The sequence below is a fragment of the Chenopodium quinoa genome, unplaced genomic scaffold, assembly GCF_001683475.1.
Source record: "Chenopodium quinoa cultivar QQ74 unplaced genomic scaffold, ASM168347v1, whole genome shotgun sequence".
In the NCBI taxonomy this organism is placed as follows: domain Eukaryota; kingdom Viridiplantae; phylum Streptophyta; class Magnoliopsida; order Caryophyllales; family Amaranthaceae; genus Chenopodium; species Chenopodium quinoa.
The window spans coordinates 669,435-696,791 of NW_018744290.1; the positions used below are offsets into that span (position 1 = coordinate 669,435).

A 27,357-nucleotide genomic window follows, 5' to 3' on the forward strand; every position below is an offset into this window, starting at 1 on the left:
ATGTATAAACTGTAAACAGGGGATATGTTCCTCACGCGCACTCGTCAGAGGTTAAATCAGGATTCTTAAGTACATCACATAATATTCCACAAATAATTTCAAACAAAAAAAATCCCGTATCAATTTTTTACTCAAAGCTCAGAAATTGAAATATCAGCCCTAACAAAGGCGGCATACCATACCAATTTCCGTCATCACCTTGTCTTCTTCATCTATCTATAATTCTATATATATATGTATAATCGTCAAATTTAGTTTTCAAATTTACGGAAAAAAAAAATCCAGAAAATTACTGGAGCTAACAAAACAAACAAATCCCTTCATTTCGATTAACCAATGTAATCTTTGTTCAATTTTCTCTCTCATCTTTACCTTTTTCTCCTAGTATTTCACTGTAATAATTCCTATTTTACTTATAGTTTGTGGGTTTTAATTTTTTTATTTTCAAATTATCTAGGAGGCATTCAGTGAATCGTCCACCAACACCAGATGCAGGAGATGAACAAGAAAAAGAACTTACCCTTTCAGAAAAAATCAACATTAAGGTCTATTTCTTCAACCCCACTAATCTGTTTCTTGTTTTTGATAAGATAAAAAATATCTTACTTTTTGCTTATTATTTGTTGGCAGATCGTTAAATTTGGGAGGTTTTTTTAATTTATTATTGTTTGAGCACCCCAAAATTGTGAATTTTGATTTTGTTGAATATAATTTTTAATTTTGTTGTTTATTGAAATGGATTTTTGGTTAATTGACTTTACAGTTGATTGAGAGTGGAGAAAAGGAGAGATTGATGGATTTGTTGAGGGAAAGGCTCATTGAGTGTGGATGGAAGGATGAAATGAAAGCGATTTGCAGGTTTGAACTTCCCCCATCCCTCTATAGTATAGATGTTCATATCCTCTAATCCGGTTATCGGGATTAATAGTTGCGTTGATAGTGTAATTTGAACCCGCAACATGACAACTAAATTTTGGACGGAGGGAATACTTTATTTCATGTCAATATTGTAGTTTTTTTTTTGTAAGGAAAAGAGGAAATTATGTGTAATTTCCAAAATTGAAGTTGAGAAACAGAAACTATATTTATCTTATTTTGATGAAGGTTGTTCTTTATAGTACAGTTTGACTATGAAGCTTTTGATTCAAATGCCTTGTAATCTTGCAATTTTCCATGCTTGAGTTTCTAAGATTTGCTTCCATTTTCAGGGCATTTATAAAGAAGAAAGGGAGGAATAATGTGACTGTGGATGATCTAGTACATTTAATCACTCCAAAAGGAAGAGGTATTGATGATTATCTCACTCATATATCTTATTTCAGGTGTTGCTTCTCTTTTTGTGTATGTGTTTTCTTATGTCAAAGCTAACTCTTGATATGTAATACGAAGTACTACTAAATAAACTCCGTACTAGTGATTGGAAGAATTTTAGTTGACAGCATGTTGTAGAAAGGTTTGAATCGGTAAATGATTAGGATGGCTGTCTTGGTGGGCTGTGAGGCATGTGTTAATTGGTTTTTAGCTACTGGTAATATGTGGAGCCAGGGGTAGAGCCGTAGAGGATTACTAGCTTTGGCATTTTTGCAACAGTCCTTTCTTGCATTTATTCTCTAAATAGATGAACATTACCCCAATGCCTCCTAAGAGACTTGCAAATCGAATGGGGTAGATGAGGGTCAGACGGGGTAGGGACGGATATGTGCAGCAGCACTTTGCTAAGATAGAGGTTGTTATCAATTGACAAATAATCTAATTACAAGTAAGATGTCTTCAAATCAGAACAAGTAAGAAGCTTTTGGCAATGTGATGAATTGCATCATCTTCACAATAATCTCTCGACTCTTTTTATTAGGAGAGGGGGAAAGGGGGGGGGAGTTGTTGGGAAAATTGGTTGTTGCTAAGTAATCTACAGAGTAACTATAACGGAAATAAGACAAAAAGGTGATTCCCTTTATCAAGCCCTGCTACTTAGAAATCATTATTATACTTCATTGCAAGTACTTTGTAGATCAAATGGGGAGAAGATCAGACAATGAAGAAGTGCCTCCAAGGCTGTCAGGGGGGAACAACGATTTATTTATATGTTTTTTGTAAGGGAGAAATCAAAATGAGCATGTGCTATGAAGTTTATGGAACAGAAGTATAACTTAAGTAACAGTCCTGTTTTGTCACTAACCTAAGCTAGAATCAGCCAAAATGGTATTTAGCTGTGTATATTATGTAATACTATGATGTTCACCACCTTACCTTTATTTTTGGTAATTAATAGTAAGTCATGTGCATCATATTGATGAATGATTAGCAATTGGAGCTTAAATATTTAAACTGTTTTTTGGTCTTTGGGTTGCAGAACCTGTAATCATGCTGCGTTGTGATTTAATATTTCTGACAATCTGACATTTCGTGTGTTTTACATCTGAGAAGTGATTGGAAATTTTAAAACAGATGGATTCTCCACCTGTAGCGATTTTATTTGCTATAGTTCAACACCTGCATTGTGTTTGTATTCAGTACTCGTAGACTGGTAGTGGCTAACATTTTTACTTAGTGTGATGTGATCATGTCATGCAGCATCTATTCCTGATCCCGTGAAAGCTGAGCTGTTGCAGCGAATTTGGGCTTTTCTAAATGCAGCTTCACTTTGATGCGAGGGATTGTTACCATCAGGGGAAAGAAGAGGTTCAGAATATGTTGCTTGACCAAGTCTTAGTGTAGCAAAAGCTACGGAGTTTGGCGGGAGAGTCACTCCTGTGTGATATAATGCAACCTACCTTTAGTAATGCATTGCTACCTTTCTGACTGAACCTACCTCATGTGGGCAAGGACATGCGCGGCATTTGTATCAGGGGTTAGATTTTGCAAGGGACATTCTATATGCTTGTAATTGTAGAACTTACGTAGTTCCATCTTGTGAATTAAAGAATTTGTGCTCCTTTTGCTCTCTGCCTACCAAGTTTTGCAAAGGACAATCTACAATATTCTACATGCTTGGTGTAATGAAAAAGGGCGTTCGTAAGTCATACCAACTGCAATGATGACCTCCATTTTTTGTCTCTGTAAAATTTGAGAACCATACCTGATGCTTGTGTTGACATAAAAGTACATAGGAATTGAAAAATCATTTGTGAAAAAAAAACGCGGATTTGTTTGTGTTGGCTAAAATTTAACTTACCGTGTAAAAATTAGAGGAAATTAGTTAAGTTTTTCTATGTAGGGAAACTATCCGTGTAAAAATCGAAATTTCTAATGTTCAACCATATTTGCATTATTTGGGAGGTGAAATCAGGGAGGAACCACTAATTCACATGGGTATTAATCATTTCAAGGGAAGCTACTTCTTTGTCAACATTCTAGCTTGATAGTGTTTGGATGGCACTTAGCAACTACTTCGAAGTATTTCCTGAGAATTATGAACTGCCAAAGGAAAAATAATTGAGCCATTTCTTGTGTCTCTTCTTGAGGAAGTTCCACTCCCCCATTATGTCAATCAAACAATTTCTTAAGAACCCGCACTTCCAGTTTGCTTACAACCAATTACTCGCCTAGTTTCTATACAGGGAATAACGAAGTTGTCATGACATTTACCTAATCAATCATCAAACATGTCGTGATCCTTCAATTGGATTAGAAAGTTACCAATCCAAACCATTGCAATTTCCAAAAGTTTTGTCAACCAAGAAATCTCAAAAAATTACTTATTTTAGAGAGATCTAATTTTAGAAGTCTCAAATTTTGTTTGTTACAAAAAGATCCTACTTTTACCTAAATGAGAACTAGACAATAGCTAATTAGCTACTAAAATATTTGCTTATTTTACAAAGATTTTTTTATTAGTAAAAGCTAGACAATTACAAGTTTAATTTGTTCTTATTATTGATAATATAACATGATATTATAAACATAACCTTCCTATCAACCCGAACAAACATAGTACTTCCCAATTTGCTTGGATATGTTGATCCAAAGGAAGAAATGGATAAAGACATCATGCAATATTCCATTTAACACACTGAATAGTAGATTAAGTATTTATAGTCACAAAATACAGATACATGGATTTTCTCGTCTCATTTTTCATTTTCATTGAAATTCTGCCATCAGATCATACAAGCTAGAATCACTCCTCTGCAATAACATACAATATATTATCACGAACTCTTAAAATACATTTATTTTACTCAAACACCTTCCCTACTTTTTGATAAATAAACCCAAGCCAGAACACATCTTCCAAGCTTGCGCTTTGCGGAAAATTTGGCTCACCATATTACAGATACAACGTGAAATCTACAATATGCTGGCGCAATCTACAGACAACAGTTTATGCAGAAAGCAGATTACATTCCGGCTTGTTCACAAAGGTCGAGCAGCTCCAGGGTCTGCAAAACAATGACAATCAGATATAAGGGTTAAAATAACGGGTCTTCTAACCAACCAACCACCAACGATTTACATGCTGTTATTTCAGTGTTCAGACAACCACCACCAGGGCCACAGACATAACTTCTAAACAACTTAACAATAAAGCACCCATTTCACTTGATACTGTCAAACTACCTTAATGAATTAACACTGACACATGCCTTTTACTTGGGGGGATTAAGAATCAAGAACTTTCTGACAAGGTTGATGTGCTAAGGTGTCAAGCCTTTAAAATACTTTGATTTATCACCTATCCGTAGATTTTGTACGAAAAAAGGTGATAAAGTGAATTTATTTTGACTTGCAGAATGGCAAGAATAAGTAACCACACAGAGGATAAGAAATTAAGAGCCAATAATTTTAGGATAATGTCCCAGTGAAATGAGTAATGTTACCTCTGAGACTGAAAGTTCGAGGCGGAACTTGGGACCATCATAATGGTGCAGGACAGGCCTAAAGGAATCTTCCTCCAGGGCTGTGCAAAGCTTTCTAATACGAATCCTCACCTGAAATTTGGAGGGAACAAGTAACCATAATGCAAATGTTAGGAAACATTATGCACTTCAAAAAAAAATTTGAAAGAGAAATCTAAGCATTATGATCTTCATTTTACCTGCGCAGGAAACCTTGATTCACCTTTGCATTTCTTATCCTCCCATGCAGTTGGATCTATATTTGAGCCCCCGAAAGTAGATGCCTGTCAATTCATTGCACAATTAAGGAACTATGGTTTTTGCACAAATTACCATAACAAACTCAAAGGTAGTCTGTTAAGAATTTTAATCAACTGTTATCAGGGGGAAAGAACTCGAATTCTAATATCTAGTGGCTCATATAGGTCAAGGACAATAAAGGAAGTAGAGTAAGGTTTAATATAAACCTCAAATATGCCATGAAGCTGGTGAGTTGTATAGTTGTACAGAAATAGAGGTAAACCGGGTGTTATTGCGCGAACAGAGTCCCTGTATCTTGGGGGTAAACCTGAATGAAGGAACTACAATCAGCAATCATTCATCACTGTAAATTGAAATCAACTGGTCATGATGAAATTTGAATGCAGGTAGAGCATACTATTTCCAGCCATATCTACTTCTAGTTGACTGAAATTCCAGGATTAAATTGAAATCCTAAATTCATAAGCATGAGCTAAAAAGAAATCATACCAAATAGCTGTCGCTTGAGATTCTCTTGCATGGTATCATTGTTACACACAAAGATGTATCCACCAAGCACCTCGTTCCTAGGAAGTGTCTCTGCAGCAGGCAAGGTCTTGAACCTTTTATCATTTGCGCTGTCATTGTTGTTGTTGTTATTGTTATTGTTGTTGGGCTCCTTGTTGCTGTTATTGTTGATGATAGACTTGTTAATGGGCATGTTTTCAACAATGTTAGTGTTGCTCTTCTGATAAACAGCATTCAGATTGTAAACATTGTTCCTAAAGGAGCTTTTGCTCAAATTTTCAGGCCCCTTAGAGTCCAGGCTCAACATGTTAAAGTTGAGGCTTTCAAATTTGTTATCTTCTTGGAACCCAAATCCCCTTGGCCTCACATCAGCCGCTCCCTTGGAAAAATCAATATTATTCATACGCTCCCCCTTGGATCTAGTCTTCTCAGCTAACTTTGAAGCTGCCATCAGCCATTTGTGATCTTCTGACACTCTTGATTGTCCACGAAGCTCATCACCTAGTTGCCAAAAGCTGTTCAAACCGTCCATCCTGCAATCCTGTTAACACATTATACAGCTTAGTGTTATGATTGTTTGATATGCAACTCCTCAGCGAATGAGATGGTGATGAAGAGATCTATCAAGTGAAATACATGCCCCATCATTTAGAAATCTAGTAAAAGAAAAACCTAAATCTCGGAAGCTTAACAACTTACAGTGAATCCAAAAGCCAACAAAGAATTTAGGAGATGACTGAGGAAGTGAAATTCGTGTACAGTTAAAGCAGTAAAACACTTTCCAAGAACATGATTCAAATGTTCAAATAGCAAGTGAGTACCTCCTAAAAGAAGAAGCATTACAAAGATTGATACCAAATGCTTACAAAAAGATAGTTGAGTAATTCTACTATTATGTTTACTTTTATGTCAAAATAAACGACTGACCAAATTGAAGTTGATTGATCACAATCTTCAAGTCAAACATTTATGATCAGAAAGAATATACAAATCAGCCCTATTATAGGTTAATCTATATAATGCTGTTATCTTCGTTAATCTAATTTACAGACTCAGAATCTCCCTCGCAAAGCATATGTTGAAAAATAAACAGGAAAAAAATCTTAGTGTATAACTTTTGTATCTAGTAATGCTATGACAAAAGCTTGGCTAGACCTACTTCATACTTTAATGGGTGCTATTATTTTAAGGACTTGAATCCAAACAACAATACATAAAGAAAAAAGTACTGTAACAATCAATATTTTCTACAATATTCTCCTACTTGTATATATTATCTCCTATATATTGATTATACTCCCTTTCTCCATCCGAAAGTAATAATTCGAACGGATAGTGTAATTTGAACTAGCGATGTGACAATTAAATCCAAACGAAACAATACTGGATGTATATTTAATTAATTACTCTTCAATCTTTCATTCATAATCACGCAACAAAAACACCCCAACCCAGCATTGCCCCATTTACAATAAAGTAGAACCCAGAAATTATTTCATACAAATTTCAAACAAAAAAAAAATCTCATTGACCAACTAATTCAAACACACCGACAATCATATAAAATCAACATCCCACCAAAAATTAAACAAACCCCAGAACAAATTAAACAATCATAGCATAAGAAAACATAAATTAAACCCTATTATACTAATTAACAAAAAGTACAATCATAACAGAATATAAGCTAAAATAAGCATCAAACAGAAGAAGTTAAAATTCAAAAAAAAAGAAGAGTGAAAATGAAAGAATGATTAAATAGATCGGAAGAAAATAGAACATACCCAGAAAATCAAAGGAGCCCTGGATAATTGGGATCCCCAAAATTGAGAGGGAAAGAGGGGAAAAAAGGATGAATAGGAAGAGGAGAGAGAAGAGAAGAGAGTACCTGTGAAGCTTTATCCCTCTTTCTCCGCAGCTGAAATCGGAAGACGTGACAGAGTGTTACTAATCGAAATTTTATTACCTCAACCCCACTACTTTTACTTTTTTTTTTTAAAAAAAATTTTTGTACTTTATTAAATTTGGGGTAATTGGTTAATTTTATTAGGCGGTATTCAAAATATGAGATTAGGTCAAACCTTATCCACATTATTGTCCTTTGAACCTCTCTCGACATCTAAATCGATGTTATGGAGTACATGTAAACTCATAAATCATAATCATGTGAGTCGAACTTGTCCGCATTATTGTCCTTTGAGCATCTCTCAACATTTAAAAAGATGTTATAATTACGTGATATGACCTGTTTTTAGATAAGATAATTTGATCTTAATTTAACATAATAGATGTACTACGTAGATCTAATCATATAATAGTTGTATGTATGTGTTTAGTCTAAATTCTATGATAGGTCTAATTTTCTGATGTGATTTAATTGGTTTTTATGTATTTTGAAATAGGATTAAACTATAGTCTTACCGCCTAAGTAAGATGGTGCTCACCCAAGCCTTGAATAAGATTATAAGATATTTTATATCTATTTGTTATTCATTCGTTTAAAACTTGTTAAAACATACGAAGTATTTAATTATATTTGAACTTATTTTTCTTAAATGAGTGGAAATAAGGTGAATAAACACTGCCTACAGGCTATGTTTTTGAGTGCTTGAACAATGAGTGTAGAATCATATAGCTATTGAATGAACCCAATGGTTTTATGCTGCCACGCAATTTAATAAATTAAAATTGGTTGGCCTTTTGTCTAAGTCCAAATTATTTAAATTCAAATAACATATGTCCAAATATGATAACACAAATTAAGCTCCAATAAGTTCAAAGTCACAATTCAGATACAAATTTTTAAATTTTACATAATGTCATGTTGGAATTATATTAAGTTTTGTTTTGTGTTTCCTCTTATAACAGTGAAATTAAGCTTAGATTACAGCTAAAATAGGTTATAATAATAAGTTAAGTTTAAATAAGAGAAAAGCAGGTGATACGTTACGCTATGTCGAGCATAGAGTTACATTTCCATATAGTGTAAATTTTTTTTAAAAAAAAATGTGAGCAGTGTACCTATATTATTATACAATCAAATACACCTCATTTGTTACATTATAGTTTCACTGTCTTATTTTTACTTTTTCATAATCATATGATCTACTTCCTTTCATGAGTTGTTAAAATCCCAATCCAGATCTTACGATCCTACGATTCTACGATCCAAAATTGTTTGATCAACCCAAATCTTTGGTAGGATCTTACGAACCTACTCTGATATTAATTATGAGTGGTAGGATCTGAACACGATCCTACGATCCGATCCAACATTTCACTACAATATGAGACTTTAATTTATTTTGACATATTTTTTTTATTACTCATTAGGTTATATGCATCTTAATTTAATGTATTCAATAATTATCGCTAATAAATTAGCGAATCCGAGACATTAATATGATTTTATCAATTGACAACTTGCAATTGTCATAGTTAAGGTCTCATTCTTGACAAATTTGCACATAATTTATTAATTTAAACTTGTGTTATTAATCTTCTAACTACCATACAGACAAAACTAAATGAAGATCGACCTTTCTTAAGAAAACCAATGTCTTTTAGCATTGAAACCCTTAGAAGAAATGTTTTTAAGTCAATTTATAGCATAATATATAATATTATTTATTTTTAAGTAGGATCTTACGATCCTACGATCCAATTCTATCGATTCGATCCCACCAACCTCCCCCCATCGATCTGGATCCTGATCCTAGCAACCTTGCTTCCTTTAATTCTAAATGTTGTTTTTGTTCAAACCGTGAACGCTTTCCAAAAAACGTCAAAATAAAAGAGAATAGTGAATACACACTTACCAGATAAATATAACAATATCTCACATATCTACGTTCCTCCAATTACAATGGAGATAATTCATGGTCAACATGGGTGAGGTTAAAAAGGGATGAGCTATAACTTTCACCTTCAATGCTTAAATGGTGAAAGTAATTGCAATGTTTTGTATACACGTGAAAATCGATAGGTTACGTGCATGATAGGTGGTGGAAATTAATTCAAAGCAACAAACAATGTTTCTCCAAAAAAAAGCATACATGTAAGCTGATTGTTGAATACTTGGATTGCTCTCACGCGCATATCGTGAAACACCCCATGACAAGTAGGACAATTGAAATCAAAGGGTACAAATTACAATAAATGCTTGTTGCATATTAATGAACTAACAAAAAACAAAATAGAGGTGGTGATGGTGGTCATTTAGATCTTTGGTGGTGATAAATTTGGTCTCAACTACTATGGTTACGATTAATTTTTGTAGATGATTTTTACCATATAATGTACCAAAACAATAGGTAGTATAAAATTTGACTAACTAGTAATATGTATGAACGCTCGTTTTACATGAATTCATAATTAAATTTAAGCTTAAAAGCTCTGATGTGTTTGGATGCATAGTAATATTAGGTGTTGCTTTTAGAATGTTCTAAAGTATAAGTTGTAAGTCTTAGAATGAGGCGTTGATGTTTATAATATACGTATAGGAAATTAATTTGAAACAAAGAGTTTTAATGATTACTAGCCAATTAATTAGATAGTTTAGAGAATTAGGTGAAAAGTTAATTAGTATGCTGAACAAGTGTTTGGTTAGATAATTTCACATAAAAATATATCACGACCTATCACGAATAAATTCTTTTTGTAAATATTGTACAATGTACAAGTATTTATTCATCATCTTCATATGGAAAAATTATTCTCTTAGCCGAATTTTTTTGGTGTCTATAACACAATTTTATTAGTTACCATTAAAAAAAATGGGCTTAGACAAACTTACTAAAATAGCATCAATCTTGGTGATCTAGTATACAAACTATTATACTCACACGTCATGAGAAATTGAGTGTGTTCGAGGAACTTACAGACATTGCATCAATCTTGGTGATCTATTGTAATCTACTTTTTAATATTGTCAAAAACATTGTTATATACGAAGAAACGAAAATTAAAAGTACACAACTTTGCATAATTCGTATGATGAACAACACATCAAATTCCATTATGTAAAAAGTAGTGTATTTGTTCAAAGTTATATAAGGTGTAATCTATACACGAAATGAACAAGTTCTATTAATCCACCCATCTTTGATCTTTTTAATCATAGTGATTGAACAAATGGTTATATACGCACACTTATCTTGTTGATTGACAAACCAAGGTTCTTGGTCGTCCACTCTCAAGGCTCAACCTAGACCTGGCAATCGTGTCGTGTCGTGTTCGTTTTTGTGTCGAAAATTAAACGAATTGGAGAAGGTCAACACTAACCCGACCCATTTAATAAACGTGTTGTGTCTTGTTGACCCAATTAATTAATCGTGTCGAAAACCCTTAACACTAACCCGCTTTTTTCGTGTTCGGTTCGTGTCTTGTTGAATTGAAAAATATTGGTCTTGTTCAATAGATTTATCAGTAATTCCATAAATTATTGGGTTTTTATATTAGGCGAGTTGAGTCGTGTTAATTTCGTGTTGAGAATTTCAACACTAACCTAGCTTGTTTAATTAAACGTGTCGTGTTGCGTTGACCTATTTAATTAAACGTGTAGAAAACCCTTGACACTAACCCGTTTTTTTCGTGTACGGTTCATATCGTGTTGTGTCAGTTTTTGTCAGCTTTAGCTCAACCTATGAAAGTCTACCTACAACATAAAGAGGTATCATCAATATTACTCCTTGACCACCTAATGATAACAATACCTTGCACCTTTAATTAGGAGGTGAAGGTGTTACCATCAATTCGTACATTATCATTTAGTGAAAATGTAGAATCATACATTGTACTTAAATCAGTTGTGATTCTTTTGCCTTATTTTTGTGCCTCTTCAATCCATGAAATTGCATGAAGAAACTATATCTAATCTTTTAAAAGTTATAGTTATACTTACAACGACACCATGCCAGATATTCTCATTCACAAGAAATATAAAATTCACACCAGAATACTTATAAAAACAAAAAATTATCGAAATAACACAACAATACTGAGGGATTCTAATGGAGTCATATGACTTTTGACTACCGCAATTTTTTAAAACGGACAGTTGAGATTATTTGTTTTTCAATTTATTTTTATTTAGTAATTTTAATTAAAAATTATTTTAAATATTTATATTTTTACTTTCTAGAAATTATTTTTAAATATTTCGGTTAGTGAATTGCGGAAGCACTTTGATGCCGTCATTAATCAAAGAAGAAAAATGTTATTTTGGGTACATTTGATCTTGGAAAGCAAGATTGTTATTATATTTTGTTTACTTAAATTTGCCATTTTGAAGATCGTTACGATATTTTGCTTTCTCCCTCATTGTCCATTTTGCGGGGTAATGGTGTGTTCTTTTTTCTTTTTTTTTTTTTTTTTTTTTTTAATCATGGTTATCGTGCAGGTCATGCATTGGTAAGGCACTTTTATACTTGTTTGCAATCTGCTACATAGCGCTTTTGACGTAAAACTGTTCTTTATGTTAGTTGTGAGTGAAATTTTGGTTTTAATTTACAACCTGATGCTAGTTTGCCATTGTTGTGGTATACAGTTAGAAGAAAAAATAATTTCTAAAAATTAAAAATATAAGTATTTAAAATAATTAAAAAAAAATGATTTTTAATCAAAATTACTAATTAAAAATAAATCAAAAAACAAATAATCTCAGCCGTCGATTTAAAAAAATTGTGGTAGTCAAAAGTCATATGTTTACATTAGAATACTTGCTAATGAAACATTCTTAGCACGCAATAACTCTCAAGTCCTAACCTTAGAGTTCTTGATCTATATATATGCATATATTTGTCATTTTGATCTATGTTGCCCAACTTCAAACCATTTTAAATTCTTGATCACCCATTATTCTCTAATTAATAAAATGGTCTTAAACAACGTATTTAAGATCCATCAACAACATTTCAAACTTTACTTTTAGAATTCAATGAATTCAATCAATATAGAGTATAGATAAACGATCACAAATTCTTATATGTGGTCAACTGCACCATTAGTTGATGGTGTGATCACTTCACATATAAGACAATCAATTAAGTAATAGCCAATGGGGGCTAAGATTACGTTCAAATCACATGAAGAATTATTTCAATATATGAATAGGGTTACTCTTATTAACAAATGGAACTATTATTTCAACATTCAAAATTAAAGAATTGAGGTTACTTAAACAAATGGAGTTATTATTTTATAATATTAAAAATTAAAGATGTTATTTAAATGAGCAAATATAAAGTAATTCAAAAGTGGCCGCACAAAACCAGTTGATACTGGTTAATACGGACTGTAGACATGTCAATTCGCGACTTGACCCGATTCCAAACCCGAGTTACTGAGAGAGAACTCGAACTCGAACCAACCCAAACGACCCGAAATTGACCCAATTATCATATTTTGTAATGCCCAAACGATCCAAACCAATCAAACCAAACGACCCGAAATTTAAACCGAACCCGACCCACTGACCCGAATTGACAGGTCTAGGGCGTTCTTATTGAGCCGCGAATGCGTCCAAAAAACCAACCCCATCTCATCTCTATGCATCTCCCATAGAAACCTTGATATAGAGATTAGAGAGTGGGTTCATATTCCAAGTTCCATCTGCCGGTCATCACTATCTACACAATTATATCAATAGGCCCACACCTTCTTCATACATTCACAAACTGTTCTAGTCAAATTTTCTTTGACCCTCCCTCCCAAAACCACCCTTCTGCTTCTCTCGCAACTCCTCCGCCATTTTTCGATTCTCTCTCATCCGATTTCCAGGTTTACATCAACGCTATAATTCTTTGTCTCTTTACCTTAATTTTGCATAATTCTTGTATTTTTTTTTTTCTGCAAATTGTGTTGGATTTTATGGGGGTTTATTGAATTTTCCCTTGTTGTTTTGGTGTTTTGCTTTCTGGGTTTTTAAAAAATTTCGATTTTCCCTTTGTTCTTTTTATTTTAGGTCGTTATCTTTAACTGGGTATTTTTTACTTGCTTCGATTATTCGTTCTTTATCATACAATTCTTTGGTAGTTAAATGATCTTATAGTATTTTTTAAGAATTTTGTGATATGAATGTTAATGGGGTTGAGGAATTTCGACCTTAAATGTAATTTATGGATCATAAAGCACTAGACATGGGGATTGTTTTCCTAAACTAGTGTTTTTGTATTAAATGGGTAGAGGTGTGGTTATGTAGTATGGGAATGTGTTTTCTTGCTAGAATTTTGCTCACATTTGCGCTGGAATGTTGAATGTTATAAGTTTTTTGATAGTTTAGATGCAATGTTTCAAGACCAATGTAACTTCATTGATATATGGTTGTTTGGGTTGCGCGTTGTTGAAATTCTAAGAGGTACAGTTGTGGACTATTTGAACATTTGAGACTACTTGCAAAGTTGCAGTAGGATTCATGTTGGGTTGTTGTGATTGTTGTTGTTGTTGTTGCTGCTGTCTTTCTTGTCTATGTCACGTATCAATGTATTATTCGATTCAAGTGATTGAGAGCTGGGTTGTGGACATACTAAGATCTTGAGACCTTGCTTGCAATGGGATTCATGTTGGGTTGTTGTGATTTCTGTTTCTTAACTTGTCTATATTAAGCTACTTTATTTCTTTGAAATATTCAAGTTATCGGGTTTAGAGTTGTTGACATTTTAAACTGTCGAGAGTCTTGAGACCATCTGCGCAATAAGATTCTGATGTTTTAAATCATGTGGTTGTTTCAACATGGTTGCTCTTTTGTTGTAGTCTATCTATCTCTGATCTCTGGGTTATTATACATCAGTTTCTTTCCTTTATGGCATCATAGATCTTACCGTGCGGGAAAAGGCATCTGGAAACCAGTTTTTTCTCACTGACCAATAAGCTGAAGGAGGAGATATTGCTGCTAGGCTGGGAATGCTTCCTGTATGACATAAAATTTCACAGTGTCAGGTTTGCTGAATGTATGCATAAAATAAAATTTATTGTTCCACATTGTGCTGTGCTTAAAAAAAAATTTGGATATGGTGACTTGCCTCTTAAATTTTATGTAGATAAGTCTTTAATTTTTCTTTGCACTGGAATTGCTTAGTTTGATTGTAGGCCCTGGGGACCTGGCATCATAGGTGCTGAGCTATAAGAAATTTAAAATATTTAATTAAGAGAAAGGGAGATCAATGATGCAAGAGTAACTAGATAATGGGGTCGCATGCATTTTGTATTTCCTTTTTTGTACAAGAATGGCCTCTCATGATTTGCTTAATTTCATGTAGATTATGTTTATCATAAGATAGATATACTCGTCCTTACTCTTTAGTAGGTTTGTTTTAAGATGTCTATTTCCAGCATGAAATTCGAGTTTGTGATTGAGTGGAGCTTTCTCTCTTGAATCCCTTTCTATGGCGATAAATCCCTGTAGACTGTGTCCAACCCCACTCTGTTGGGCAAGGCAGTTTGTTATTTGGGTGATTGGTATTGATGCATATCCTGGTGAGCTTCTTCCTGACTTACGGGGGTGTTGAAATGTAGCATTGTTTTATTTGCAGTCATCTATGAACGGATCACCTTCAAACATTCCAGATATCACTGGAAGATCATTTCCTTCACCTTATTCTGTCCAGTCTGGTGCCGGCTCCCCGGGTTTTCATCACACTGGTAAATAAAGTTTTCGAGCTTCATGCTTTTGAGTTTCTTTCCAGTTCATGCCTTCATGCGTTCAATTGGATTGGTTTCTCATGCAGGAACACTTCAAGGGCTTCACAACATGCATGGTAGCTACAATGTTCCCAACATGGCTGGTACGCTTCCATCAAGAAATCAAACAATAAATGTACCTCCAGGCAGTATGCAACAATCTACTGGAAACCTCCTTACTGGACGGTTTGGGTCTAATAATCTACCTATTGGTCTTTCTCAGGTATTCTTATATTTCCTTTAAAGCTGAACCATAAAAGATTGCTTAAACTTAGAAGTGAGAATGCTTGAAATGTAATGGTCACTACTCATGCAGATTCCTCATGGTAGCTCACATGGCCATTCTGGAGTTACGAATAGAGGAGGTATGAATGTTATCGGAAGCCCTGTGTATAACAATAGCACAAATGCTGTTGGTGGTTCGATTCCTGGGGTACTCCCAACATCTGCATCCATTGGTAACCGTGGTGGTGTTCCAGGCATTGGGGTATCACCTTTTCTGGGAAATGCAGGTTCTCAAATCACAACTTCAATGGGAAATGTGGCTGGCTCTGGATCTGGCTACATTGGTAGGAGTTCTGGTGGGACTTTATCTATGCCTGGTCTTGCATCTCGTCTAAATTTGAGTTCCAATAGCGGCTCTGGAAGTTTAGGTTTACAAGGATCAAATAGATTAATGAATAGTGGACTTCAACAACAAGGTAATATTTAAAGTTCTGATTTTTATGAAGAAAGCATTCACAACACTGGCAGTTGATATTTAGTCAAGCACACCTTTTGCTTTAGTCTTCTTGGTCACATTCTGTCATGTATCCCTAGTATCATTGGAATATAGGTTACTTTGGTGACAGTGACATCTCTTGAAAAAGGGTTCTCAGTTCTATTAGTTAACAAGTTTTTGTCCTTACTAATGATATTATTGTAAAATTGCTTATGACAATGTGCTTCACCATTAGATCTACTTTTTGATCATAGAGGCAAACTATAGTACCTTTTGAAACGATTAAACAAATATTTGCATGGTTCTTAGAGGCTCGAGGAAAGTTTTGAACCACTGAGATAATTCAAATACCTTTTGAACTAATGACAAAATGAGGGCATTGATCTTGCCAATGTATTAATGATCTTTGTGTTATCACAAAAGCAAACACATTGATGAGCTCTGTTGGCTGTATACGTTTATAATATAAACAAGAATGTCTGGTATAGATGTTATAGTCCTTATAGATGGCCTCTAGCTGACACTTGTTGAATCTGGTGAGTTATTATATACTCTATTCATTGACATTGGTTTTGTGATGGAATCTCATCTGAGCCTCAATTATTTTGGGTCCAAAACTCCAATGTAGTATAAGATCAACACGAACTTATCCAAGCCCTAATCTTTTTCCTTTTGTTAGGGGATCATAGTTAATGGATCTACATTAAGTGCTGTGTATATTTGTCATTGGTATTAAAATAGTCATATCTGCTTTCAGCATCACCACATGTAATGTCCATTCTTGGAAACTCCTATGGTTCTGGTGGAGGTCCTTTATCTCAAAATCACGCCCAAGCTGTTAATAATTTGAGCTCAATGGGAATGCTGAATGAAGTGAACAACAGTAATAACTCACCTTTTGGTGTGGAAGATTTTCCTCTGCTAACTAGTCGACCTAATTCTGCTGGAGGGGCTCATGGACAAATCGGTAATCTGAGAATCTTGAAAGTTATTTCTGGCTCTTGCTTGGTATTTGGCTTGACTTGCAAGAAATAATTACAGGCTCGATTAGAAAACAAGGTATTGGTGGTCCGGCAAGTCAACAGAACCATGAATTTAGCATCCAGAATGAAGATTTTCCTGCTTTACCCGGACAAAAAGGTTAGTATTTTTTTTTTTTTTTTTTTTTATATTTTTTATTTGTGCTGAAGGTACTGAAAAGGTTGTATACTTTGTCCGTTTCTTTTCCTTGTCCGCTTAAGAAATGTTCTTTAGCATCTTTGTCATTTTAAAGAGTTGACATAGCCTAGAGCTGGAGAATGCAATTAGTAGTCTTGGACTTGTTTCTTTTAATGTCAGTTTTGGCCAAAAAGTTAATTTGTGGTATTGTGTTTTGAAGCAAACAATATGTCGAACTATAGAAGTTAAAAATCATCTTTTGGTGTAAATTTTTAGTTCCTTGTTGAATAATGTCACTGCCACCGCACCCGGTCCTCCAACATCAAATAAGGCATGATTCAACTTGTTGCAATATTTTACTTGTAGTTATTGGGTTTTCATGACTTTTAAGCATAATTTTTGTAACTGTTAAAATTATTTCTATTTTGTGACCATTAAAAAAAAAATTATCTTATGGAGTTGTATGTTTTGGTATGCTGTGGAGCTTATGAAGATTTTTTTCGGAGCTCACTTGGTCAGTGAATAGGATCCACTCGGGTTGTGTTGTGATTTAGTTTGGGGAAGAGTTTTCAAATTTGAGGAGATAACTTGAATAATTTTGCTTTTCACTTCTGCAAGTTGATGCTAATGAGTATAATGAACTGTTTTTGGGCAGAAAATTTAAGGAAGAAGAAGATGAATATTTGCATTAAAAGCTGAAAATTGCCGAAAAAGGAAATTTAACCTTTTGAGAGGTTTAATTCTCTTCCAAATACAACTAAGCTTAATAAAGCACTCATTAGTTTTCTTCATGTTTCTCTCCCTGGTAACCCCTTGGTTTCTCTATGCTCCACCATTATTGCCCTTCAAGATTACCTGATGCCATAAAATGAGTTCCCTGGAAGCTAAGCTTTTCCTCAAAAAAAAAAGAAAGAAAAAAAAAGAGCTTGTTTATAGGCTATCAGAAACTGTGTTTGTGCTGGCAACTGTTGTCTGTAATCCAATATTATTATTATTATTATCTCTTTTATGTACATCTTATTACGGTTAATACTCTTTTCAGGGGAAATTCTGAGTATGGCATGGACTTTCATCAAAAAGATCTACTTCGTGATAGCAGTGTGTCTATGATGCAAAATCAGCATTTCTCAGTATGTATCTTGTGAATGATTTAATGGCTCTCTTTTTTGCCTAATAAGTTTTCTTGCACTCATAAGGTGTAATATCCAGATGGGAAGATCTTCCGGGTTCACCGTGGGTGGTTCATACTCATCACCTCGCCCACAGCAACATCAACAACATATGCCGTCAGTCAGTGGTGGCAGCGACTCTTTTGTGCCTGTAAATAATCAGGGCCTTCAGCATTTGCACGGATCAGATATGTTTTCATCTTCAAATTCAACATATCATATACAGGTTTGCTTGTTGGTTGCATTAAAGAATTCGTTGCTGCATTGCTTGACTAGTTTTCACCCTAGAATCTGTATCTTGCTCACAAAGTAGTCAGATACTAAATTATTTCCTTACTGTTCTTATTGTTTCATCTTGTACCTAATTATGAAAGTGTCTTTGAAGGTACTTGAAGGCACTTACTTAGATTTCATAAGTTTATTCAGATTGCAGATTTAATGTTTTTAAGATTTGTATTCCCTCAAATGTTTTCCCTTAGTTTTTCCACATTGACTTCTGTACTACTTACAGTTCTCACTTTAACCATACTTTCTTACTAATACAAATGTTGTTATGTGATTTGTCTCAAATGTCAATGTATAATTTTTATATGTCAACTTTTTATAATTTTTACTTGGAGATATTAGATATATTGATAGTCAAAGTTATGCGAGACGAGAAAATCGATATGGAAAATTATTAATAATATAATGGAGGGAGCATTTATCTTCTTTGATCGAGACACTCATATTGTTAATTTTAAGTGAAATTTTTCCCTGGAAAAAAAAATTTAAGTGAAATTTAATGAGGTAGATAACATATTGCCAATAGTGGTTATGGTTACAGATTTATAGGTTGGTACCATAAGAACAGTAGAATAGTAGATTAGATAGTCAATGATTTGAAGCAAAACGTGGGATGCTATGGTTGATTCTCCTAGTAGTAGCATGGAAAATAAGTCTTGATGATTTCTTTTTTAAAACAATGGGCGTGTTTGTTTTAGAGGAGTGCTTTCTTTGATGGGTACAAAGGGTGTAGGAGAAACTTGTATAAATGTTATACGAAGTATTAGTTTTTTTTTTTTGTGTTTTTTTTATTTTTTATTTTTTTTTAAAGGAAAAGATCTAGTGGGAAAAGAATTTACTCAATGATTTTGCAGATGAGTTTTTCCACCCAATTTGACAATGTGACAAGTGTGCTTTGTCTCAATATTTCTATCAGGGCAACGCGCCTTCAGATAATGGCATGAGATCTATGAACAACTTAACTGCAATGTCCGGTGTGCCTTCATATGACCAAAAAATGCAGCATTATCAACAGCAAAGCCCATCCCAGTTTCATCTACGGCAGATGTCAACGACAGACACGACGTTTCGAGATCAGGGAATCAAGTCTAATCTGGCTACACAAGCTGCGGCTGATAAATATGGATTGCTGGGTTTGTTGAAAGTCGTAAGGATGACTGATCTTGATCTGTCGTCCCTTGCTCTGGGAATGGACCTGACAACGCTGGGTTTGAATCTGAACTCTTCTGAAGACCTTCACAAAACGTTTGGCTCCCCTTGGTCTGACAAAGCTGTAAAGGGAGATCCAGAGTTCGTGACACCTGATTGTTATAATGTGGAATCCACTCCATCCCTAAATGTGAGCTGCTATTTGAGATGGGCTATTCTTGTTTACTGATAAATTAATCTGATTCAAGATCTGATAAATATATATTATTTTTTTAAAAAAAAAAAAAAATTGATTTCCCTTTTATTTATTTATTTTTTGTTGTATATGTAGTTTTGTTGTATATGTGGTTTTAATTTTTTAATCTACGATTACGTAATTCCTGCTACTTCTCATGTCACTTATTGTGAGTTTTTTATTTGGTGCAGCATCTCTACTTCGTGAAGTTTCAGATGGAGACTTTGTTCTACATCTTTTACAGGTGGAGCTGTCTTATATTTGTCATGTCTTTGTTATGATTTTACATCTTGAACTCATTGCTCCTTGGTGCCTTTTTGCTTCTTTTGTTTTTTCTCCCATTTTTTACACAGCATGCCGAAGGATGAAGCACAGTTATATGCAGCGAATGAACTGTAAGCTCTTTGACCGAATGATTGATCTTGTGTCACATCATTTAATCTTTAGCCCTTCCATGTTTTAAGCTATTTATCCTTTTCAAATTTTCATCCAACTCCCGAGTTACTACCATAAGATGTTTCCTGAATTTCTGATTTTGCTGAAAGGTAATTCAACTTGTGTTTGCAGTTGCAGAAGAGGATGGTTCTATCATAAAGAGCTCCGGATGTGGTTATCAAGGTTTTCCAATGTGGAGCCTCTTGTCAAGACACCTACATACGAGAGAGGGTCTTACCTCTCCTTCGATCCAAGTACATGGGAAACAAAGAAAAAGGTACCGTCTTATAATCACAATCCATTTTTGGTTATAACGATGAATATTAATGTGTTTTCTTGCAATTTACAGGACAACTTTGTTCTTCAGTATGACTTAATTGAGAAAAGACCTACCCTTCACCAACATTAGTTATACTAGTTGAATGTAAATTATCCTGACTATTAGCACAATTGTTAGAAGATGAGATAGTTTTACTGTTACAAGTCTTGTATTCAACAATTAAAAGTATTTTAAAACTGATCATGTTTCAGCTATAGTTCAGTTTGGCCTCAACAAATAGTCTTGTATCAGATTGTAATTGAATCCCAAAGTTGTTATAAAAAAAAGGGATATTCTCAGCAGTAACCCCCAACTTCTGCTACGCACCAACGGTAACCCCCTTTTTTTGGATTATACAAAATGACCCTAATTAAGAAATTTATCTCACATATGACATTAATGAGTGTTATTTATTTTAAAAAAAAAACTAACTATGGTTAACTTTGAAAAAAATAAATAATAAATATTAAAAAAAAAAAAAATAACCAGCCCACCCCAACTTCAACCCTCCAGCATCCCTCCCCGGAGCGCTGGCTGACCCAGCCTCCTCCCCTGCGCCGCCGATCTATCCTCCTCCCACGCACCGGCCGACCCTGATAGCCGTAATATGCAGTGTATGGGTACTCATCTTCAGTTGTTATGCCTTGGTTTTGTTGGATGAATGTGTAAGCTTTCGAGACATCACCACCACGACAACCGTCTTCTTGAACACAATCGATGAGTTCTTCCTCTGATAGTGAGATTAATTGTCCAAATTTTATTCTATTTAGTCCTACTGCTGCAACCGCCGAAAATGCCCAGCAACCCTCTGTAATTTTTAAGCATAATGACTAAATCAAAAATCAATTTTAAGAAAATGCATATATAAAGTAACTTATAGTTTAATTTCATACCACATTGGCCTTGGTACTTTATCCCTGTAACAGCTCCTTGTTCTCTCCAATCCATTGAAGGCGAGATGTCATAATCGGTAAGGTCTTCATACCTAAACTCCGTTGTCATCGAGCCATTGGATATAAAATGAAATTGCCTACTACGGCTATCAGGATTTTTCGGGTTAAGGGTTTAGCCGACGGTGGATGGTTGCGGCGGGGTTAAGGAGGAAAGGGAGGGGGGCTGGGTTGGACGGAGTAGGGGAGGGGGCTGGCCGGAACGGTGGAAAGTGAGGGGAAGGAGGAGAGGTTGGCCGGAATCAACGGGGATTGGGGGTTGGGATTAATTTTTTTAATTTTTCTTTTTTTTAAAAAAATATAAATATAACCATAGTTAATATTTAATGAAATAAGGTTATGAGTGGGATGAAATTTTTAACTAAGGTCATTTTGTATAATCCAAAAAAAAAAGGTTACCATTGGTGCGAAGTAGAAGTTGGGGGTTACCATTGAGAATATCCCTAAAAAAAATTCTTAGTACTCATGTTATCCTCAGTTTTCAGAGAAGTATGCGTAGAAATGCAGATCTGTCCTGTTATTAGAAGTGTTGTCACATACTCGTTGTTTGTCGAACATCAGTTATTACTTGTGATTGGTTGCATTGTGTATTAACTGTTTTGAATCTTTCTCTCCATCCTTATGTTAAGTATCCCTCTTAAAACTCGGGGGTGCGTAGAATAAACTCGGGGATGGAAATTGTGATTTCAACCCAATGTTTATGTTCTTACTCTTGCACCAAACTAAATAATAGAAATTCAAGAAAACACTTCTATAAGTAAATATTTTCCACCTTAAGCAAACGGAGCCTAAATGCCAAGACTCGAGGAGAAAGAGGGTGACCCTCATGTTTGCACCATGGGTTGCTTTTACAATTGCAAATTACCTCAACTTTACTATTGATACGACGTAATTGCCACTCATTCAAGTTTTTGTGTCTCGCCTTATGCTACATGTAATCGCCTATAAAATTTAGTAAATGGAAAAAAAGCTTCCATTTACTTATTTTCTCATGGTAAAAATATTTAATCTACAAACGAATTTGGAATCTAACAAATGCATACATGACTCTGATAAGATATTTTTAAAGATAAGTATGATCACATTGAGTTGTATTGTTTATTTGATTCCACCTTATGACGCTATGATGTACAAACAATTTCAATGAGGCACTCTATCAGTCTATTATACCACAATTGTGACATATATATGTATTGACATTTTTTTTTTCAATCACACATAAATCTTCATTAAAGAATCAATTTTTTACTATACACATTTTTCTTATGAATAGTGTTTGGACAAATGTTTGTTTACTTATTTGCCCTCATTAATGTAAATTGTCTTTTTTTTAAAACACATAAGAATAGTATGAGGACATTTATACCTCTAAAAATATTTGTATATATATTTTCCCTCATTAATGTTGCTAACAAATAAGTTTGTGACATACGAAAAGATCAAATCGAAATAGCTCAACGGACATGGCTAGCTATGGCGCACGCGCATTAGCCGCCCTAATTTATAATTTAAATAAGACATTCACTACGTTTTAACATGTAATTTATTGATATTAATAACAAAAATGAATCAAAGATAAAGGGGTTGGAGTTTTAAAAACCTAATTTTCGATAAGTCTTATGGTAAATAGGTTCAAGTTACTCCAAATCGTTATCCAAAATTTTATTCTGCGATTTACCATTTTTTATATCTCGTTTATTACATATTAAATTGTCATAAAAAATAATACATGATGGTTTTTTTTTCAATTTATTTAATTTCAAATTTTACTAAATTTTGACTTTATTTGTACACTAGTTTTGTGTCCGTGCGATGGCCAGATTGATTATTAAATTTTAAGATAATTTTTTTATTTATATGCTAAATTTTAAACATATCATTAATATAAACAATTATATATACAGATAATTTATACGCGTCAATCTAATGGTTAGTTGTTACCTACGTGGCACGACACTTATCAAAATTACGAATGCCATATCTCGTGCCCTAGCTAATCGTATCGCTTAAGTTTTGTTATATTGCGTGACTTGATTAATCGTACAACTTTATATATTTAATAGTGACTAAATAATATTTTATGTCAATTTATAAAATATATAATAAATAGATCTATTTTGAAGTACTATTTAACTCAAATTTTATGATATATAAAACATAAATTTATAAGATAATTATTCAGAGTTATAGTCCAATTTTATTTTTGAATAAAATTATAATGTAATTTGTACATAGAAAATATTGGTATTTTATCGAAAATAAACCTGTAAACCAATAATTTTACTCTAAAATACTAATTTTATTGAAAATAAAATTCTAAACTAACTTTTTTATCCAACCGAATCTATTTAAGTCTATCCAACTAAATACGTTATATTCAAATAAATCCTACGTGTCAAAATAATTATCTTTATATGTCGCCTATGTGACACGACACTTGAGGAAAAGTTGAAACGTCAAGTGTCGCTGTCTCGTAGCCTGACTAATAGTTTAGCTTTATATATGATTACTACTTTACTAGTTTTGTGCCCGGGCCCATATTGTTGATAAAATCTTAGAATAAACTTTTTGGATTGAATGTTAAATGCAGTTATATAATCCCTTTTGATTTTGCAGGATATTTAGATGTACGATATTATATCGCTTATTTATATGATAGTGTATTTTTTGTAATTTTGTTTGTAAAGTAAATATCTATGTTATTTTTGACTTGAAATTATTTTTACTGAACTTAAATTATTTTTATTGATTTAAAAGTATTTTTGCCAAACTAAAATTATTTTTTATTATTAAAACTTATTTTTACTAATTATCTATTATTTTTTATATTAATTTAATATACTCGTATTATAAATGGATCTTATTTTACAGAACTTTTTAAAACGAATTTTATGATCGAATTAGAACCGAGTTATACGATATTTATTAAAAGTTATGATTTATTTTGTATATATGAAATAGTAGAAGTATATCGATAATAAAACACTATACAACATTTTTATCTTAGAAAATCTATCCAAAATTCGCTTACTTAGCATCATATGTGTCACAATAATATCTATTTGTCGCCTATGTGGCGCGACACTTGACGAAAAACTGGAATGCCAAGTGTCGTTGTCTCGTGATGGCCTGGTTGCGAGACAGACTTTAGTGCCTGGGCGATGCCTATTTGGTAGATAAGATTTAGGAAAAAAAATTGGAGTGAATGTTAAATACGGTCATATAATCCCTTTTGATAATTTATATAGTAGTGTACTTTTTGTGGTTTTGTTTGTAAATAGATATCTATGTTATTATTGACTTGAAATTATTTTTATTGAACTTAAATTATTTTTACTAAACTGAAAGCATTTTTAGCAAACTAAAATTATTTTTACTGACTTATTTTTACATATTCTCTATTTTTTTTGAATAAATATATTATATTTAAGTTGTTATTAACTTGAAATTATTTTTATTGAACTTAAATTACTTTTACAGAAATGGAAGTTGTTTCGGGGTTTTCTGATGTCCTGCGGGAGAGTTACAACACCGAGACTGGAACCGGCCGCCTGTACCTGCAAAATAACGGAGACTCCTGGGAGCTCCGCCTCCAACGGTCAAGTTAGTACTTGTTTGAGGAGTAATAAGTGCGGAAATTAAAGGGGGAAGATCTGGTTCCTCTAGGGGAGGAGTGATCAGTGTGTTCAGACTTCTCTAGGTGAGAGTAATTAATTGCTCTTTTTCTTTAATGAGGATTAATTAAGTATTTATAGTCTTGAGAAGCGTGCCACTCTCTAGGTTTAAGGTAAACCTAGGGCTGACTGGGCCTCTAAACAGGATTGGGCCTTGTTGGCCGGTTTTCCCATTTGGCATGGGTGGACACGTGGCGTGTCTCGATTGGTCCGTAGAGGACGTATATGTGATTGACACGTGGCAGGCTCCTATTGGCCTACGTGAAGGACACGTGGCGGAACCCGATTGGTCCACTTGTCAGACGGTGATTGGTGGATAAAAATCCCCTAATCATTTGCCCCTTACAGGTGGCACGTGACTGGTCACGTGTCACCTGTGACAGGCGCCGCATGGTGACAGGCGACGGCCTGCTGCAGGTGTCACCTTGCAAATGGCCGAGAGATTTTCCCGCCCAAATTTTGAATTTGGAAGCGACCCTTCGCCTTCTCACTTTGCCTATATAAGGAAGTACTGACTTCGGTCATTTTTCACATTTGAGAACTTTGCGAGGGAACTTTCGGACCCCTGAACTTGCTCTGACACTTTGGACTTTTGTTGCCTACCGCCTGCTCTGACAAGCCGTTTGCAAAGGATTTCAGAATTTCATCAGTCGTCACTCGTTCAGGTAACCGTCGGTTCTCTTATTCTTAATTTTTTTCTTATTATTATTTTTTGAAATGGCACCATGGAAGCACACGACACGACCTAAGTTAGTGATCAGCCGGTCACCGGGGACGGCTGAATCTAGGACTAGGAGTGCCGCCTGCCCTTTTCTGGACCCATCTTTGCCCTTTATACAAAGTCCGACTGTATCTGTGTCTATGCAGAACGTGATGGCCAGAACAAAGAAGACTGCTAGGATCTCAAACTCGGACGGCTCCTCCCAAAGGGTGCCCATTAGTGAAACATCTGACCAGGCGCCAGATGTAGATGGGAAACAAGGCGGCTGCCAAGCCGACAGTTCTGAGGGAGGGGGCAAGGTGGTCCCTTCCCATTTTACCGTTGATATGTCCAACTTTTCTCCTGCTCCTTCTAAGGGAGAGGAGGCGGGCCCCTCTGGGAGAGGGGAGGAGTCGTCCTCTTCGGACTCGTCAGAGGACGATTCCGAGTCCAGCTCTTCTGGCCACGCTTCTCCAGGCTCAGAAGAAAGAAACAGCCGCCTACAAGAGGCGAGGCTTTCTCATGCAGTTGAGAAGGGGGGCAATTGGGCGGAGCCGTCCGCCTCTTATAGAGAGGAAAACACCCCCTACTACTGCACGGTACCCCGGGGCCGGATCGCGGCCATGAAAGACAAAGTGGAGAGCTTTATAGCTAACCACAGAATGGGCCCCGGATTTTTACTGTTCGTGTCGGATCCAGAAGACACTGTCGTCTGGCCGGCTGGTACCAGCTATGATGGCGGCTGCTTTGGCTGCTATGAGGCGGCCATCAAAGCTGGACTGCGCTTCCCATTACATCCGGCTGTTCAGCGGATTTTAGATGGGTATGATTTGGGGTTATGGCAGTTAGCCCCCAACTCTTGGGTAAACGTACTCGGCTATGTGGCCGGGTGCGAAATGTACGGGGTGGAGCCAAGCTTTGAGGCTTTCGCCCACATGAACTATCTCAGCCGGACCCCTAAGTCGGGAGGCACCGGCTGGTATCAATTAACAAGCCATAGGGGCTACCTCATGACGAGAGGTAAGGCGAACAAATGGAAGGATTGGCGGAATACCTTCCTTATCATCGAGGGTTCAGACACGGAGCTGAACAAACGCTTTAACAAGTGGAATAGGGATCCGCCTCTTCTCGCAGGCGGCCGCAGCATGCCGCCTGTTCCCCCAAAGGCTAAAAAAGAGATCCTAGACAAAGGACTCTTCAAAGTAGAGACTAGGGTGAACTCTACTTCAGGGGTACGAGAGCAAGTACCCCTGAACTGCGTCCCAAACTTCAAGTGGCTCT

The 27,357-nt window shown here is 34.9% G+C and overlaps 3 protein-coding genes across 8 annotated transcripts; 2 read left to right on the forward strand and 1 right to left on the reverse strand.

Annotated features, from left to right (window-relative positions):
- Positions 1-66: 66 nt before the first annotated feature.
- On the forward strand, positions 67-3,062 carry LOC110695087 (transcription and mRNA export factor SUS1). The gene is made up of 5 exons (XM_021872292.1): positions 67-338; positions 458-545; positions 764-858; positions 1,209-1,285; positions 2,572-3,062. Coding segments are annotated over exons 1-5 (336 nt in total). The 5' UTR covers positions 67-336; the 3' UTR covers positions 2,646-3,062.
- A 933-nt stretch (positions 3,063-3,995) lies between these two features.
- On the reverse strand, positions 3,996-7,710 carry LOC110695088 (B2 protein-like). Of its 2 annotated transcripts, none has more exons than XM_021872294.1 (6): positions 7,492-7,710; positions 5,586-6,144; positions 5,303-5,403; positions 5,036-5,119; positions 4,818-4,928; positions 3,996-4,379 (listed from the first exon to the last, which is right to left on the reverse strand). In XM_021872294.1, the coding sequence occupies exons 1-6, from the start codon at positions 7,693-7,695 to the stop codon at positions 4,338-4,340; spliced, it is 1,101 nt and encodes a 366-aa protein (XP_021727986.1). In that variant the 5' UTR covers positions 7,696-7,710; the 3' UTR covers positions 3,996-4,337. The 2 variants fall into 2 exon arrangements, with proteins under 2 accessions (XP_021727986.1, XP_021727987.1); XM_021872295.1 differs by having other exon boundaries at positions 7,388-7,524.
- A 5,487-nt stretch (positions 7,711-13,197) lies between these two features.
- LOC110695089 (probable NOT transcription complex subunit VIP2) lies at positions 13,198-21,212 on the forward strand. 5 transcript variants are annotated; one of them, XM_021872300.1, is made up of 15 exons: positions 13,198-13,382; positions 14,416-14,513; positions 15,134-15,242; positions 15,329-15,504; positions 15,598-15,646; positions 15,761-15,982; positions 16,760-16,969; positions 17,044-17,143; positions 18,203-18,290; positions 18,370-18,555; positions 19,531-19,953; positions 20,190-20,242; positions 20,352-20,393; positions 20,566-20,710; positions 20,783-21,212. In XM_021872300.1, exons 2-15 carry the CDS (start codon positions 14,505-14,507, stop codon positions 20,840-20,842), a joined length of 1,872 nt encoding a protein of 623 aa, XP_021727992.1. In that variant the 5' UTR covers positions 13,198-13,382; positions 14,416-14,504; the 3' UTR covers positions 20,843-21,212. The 5 variants fall into 5 exon arrangements, with proteins under 5 accessions (XP_021727992.1, XP_021727989.1, XP_021727990.1 ...); XM_021872297.1 differs by having other exon boundaries at positions 14,392-14,513; positions 15,598-15,982; XM_021872298.1 differs by having other exon boundaries at positions 14,416-14,551; positions 15,598-15,982.
- Positions 21,213-27,357: the final 6,145 nt, after the last annotated feature.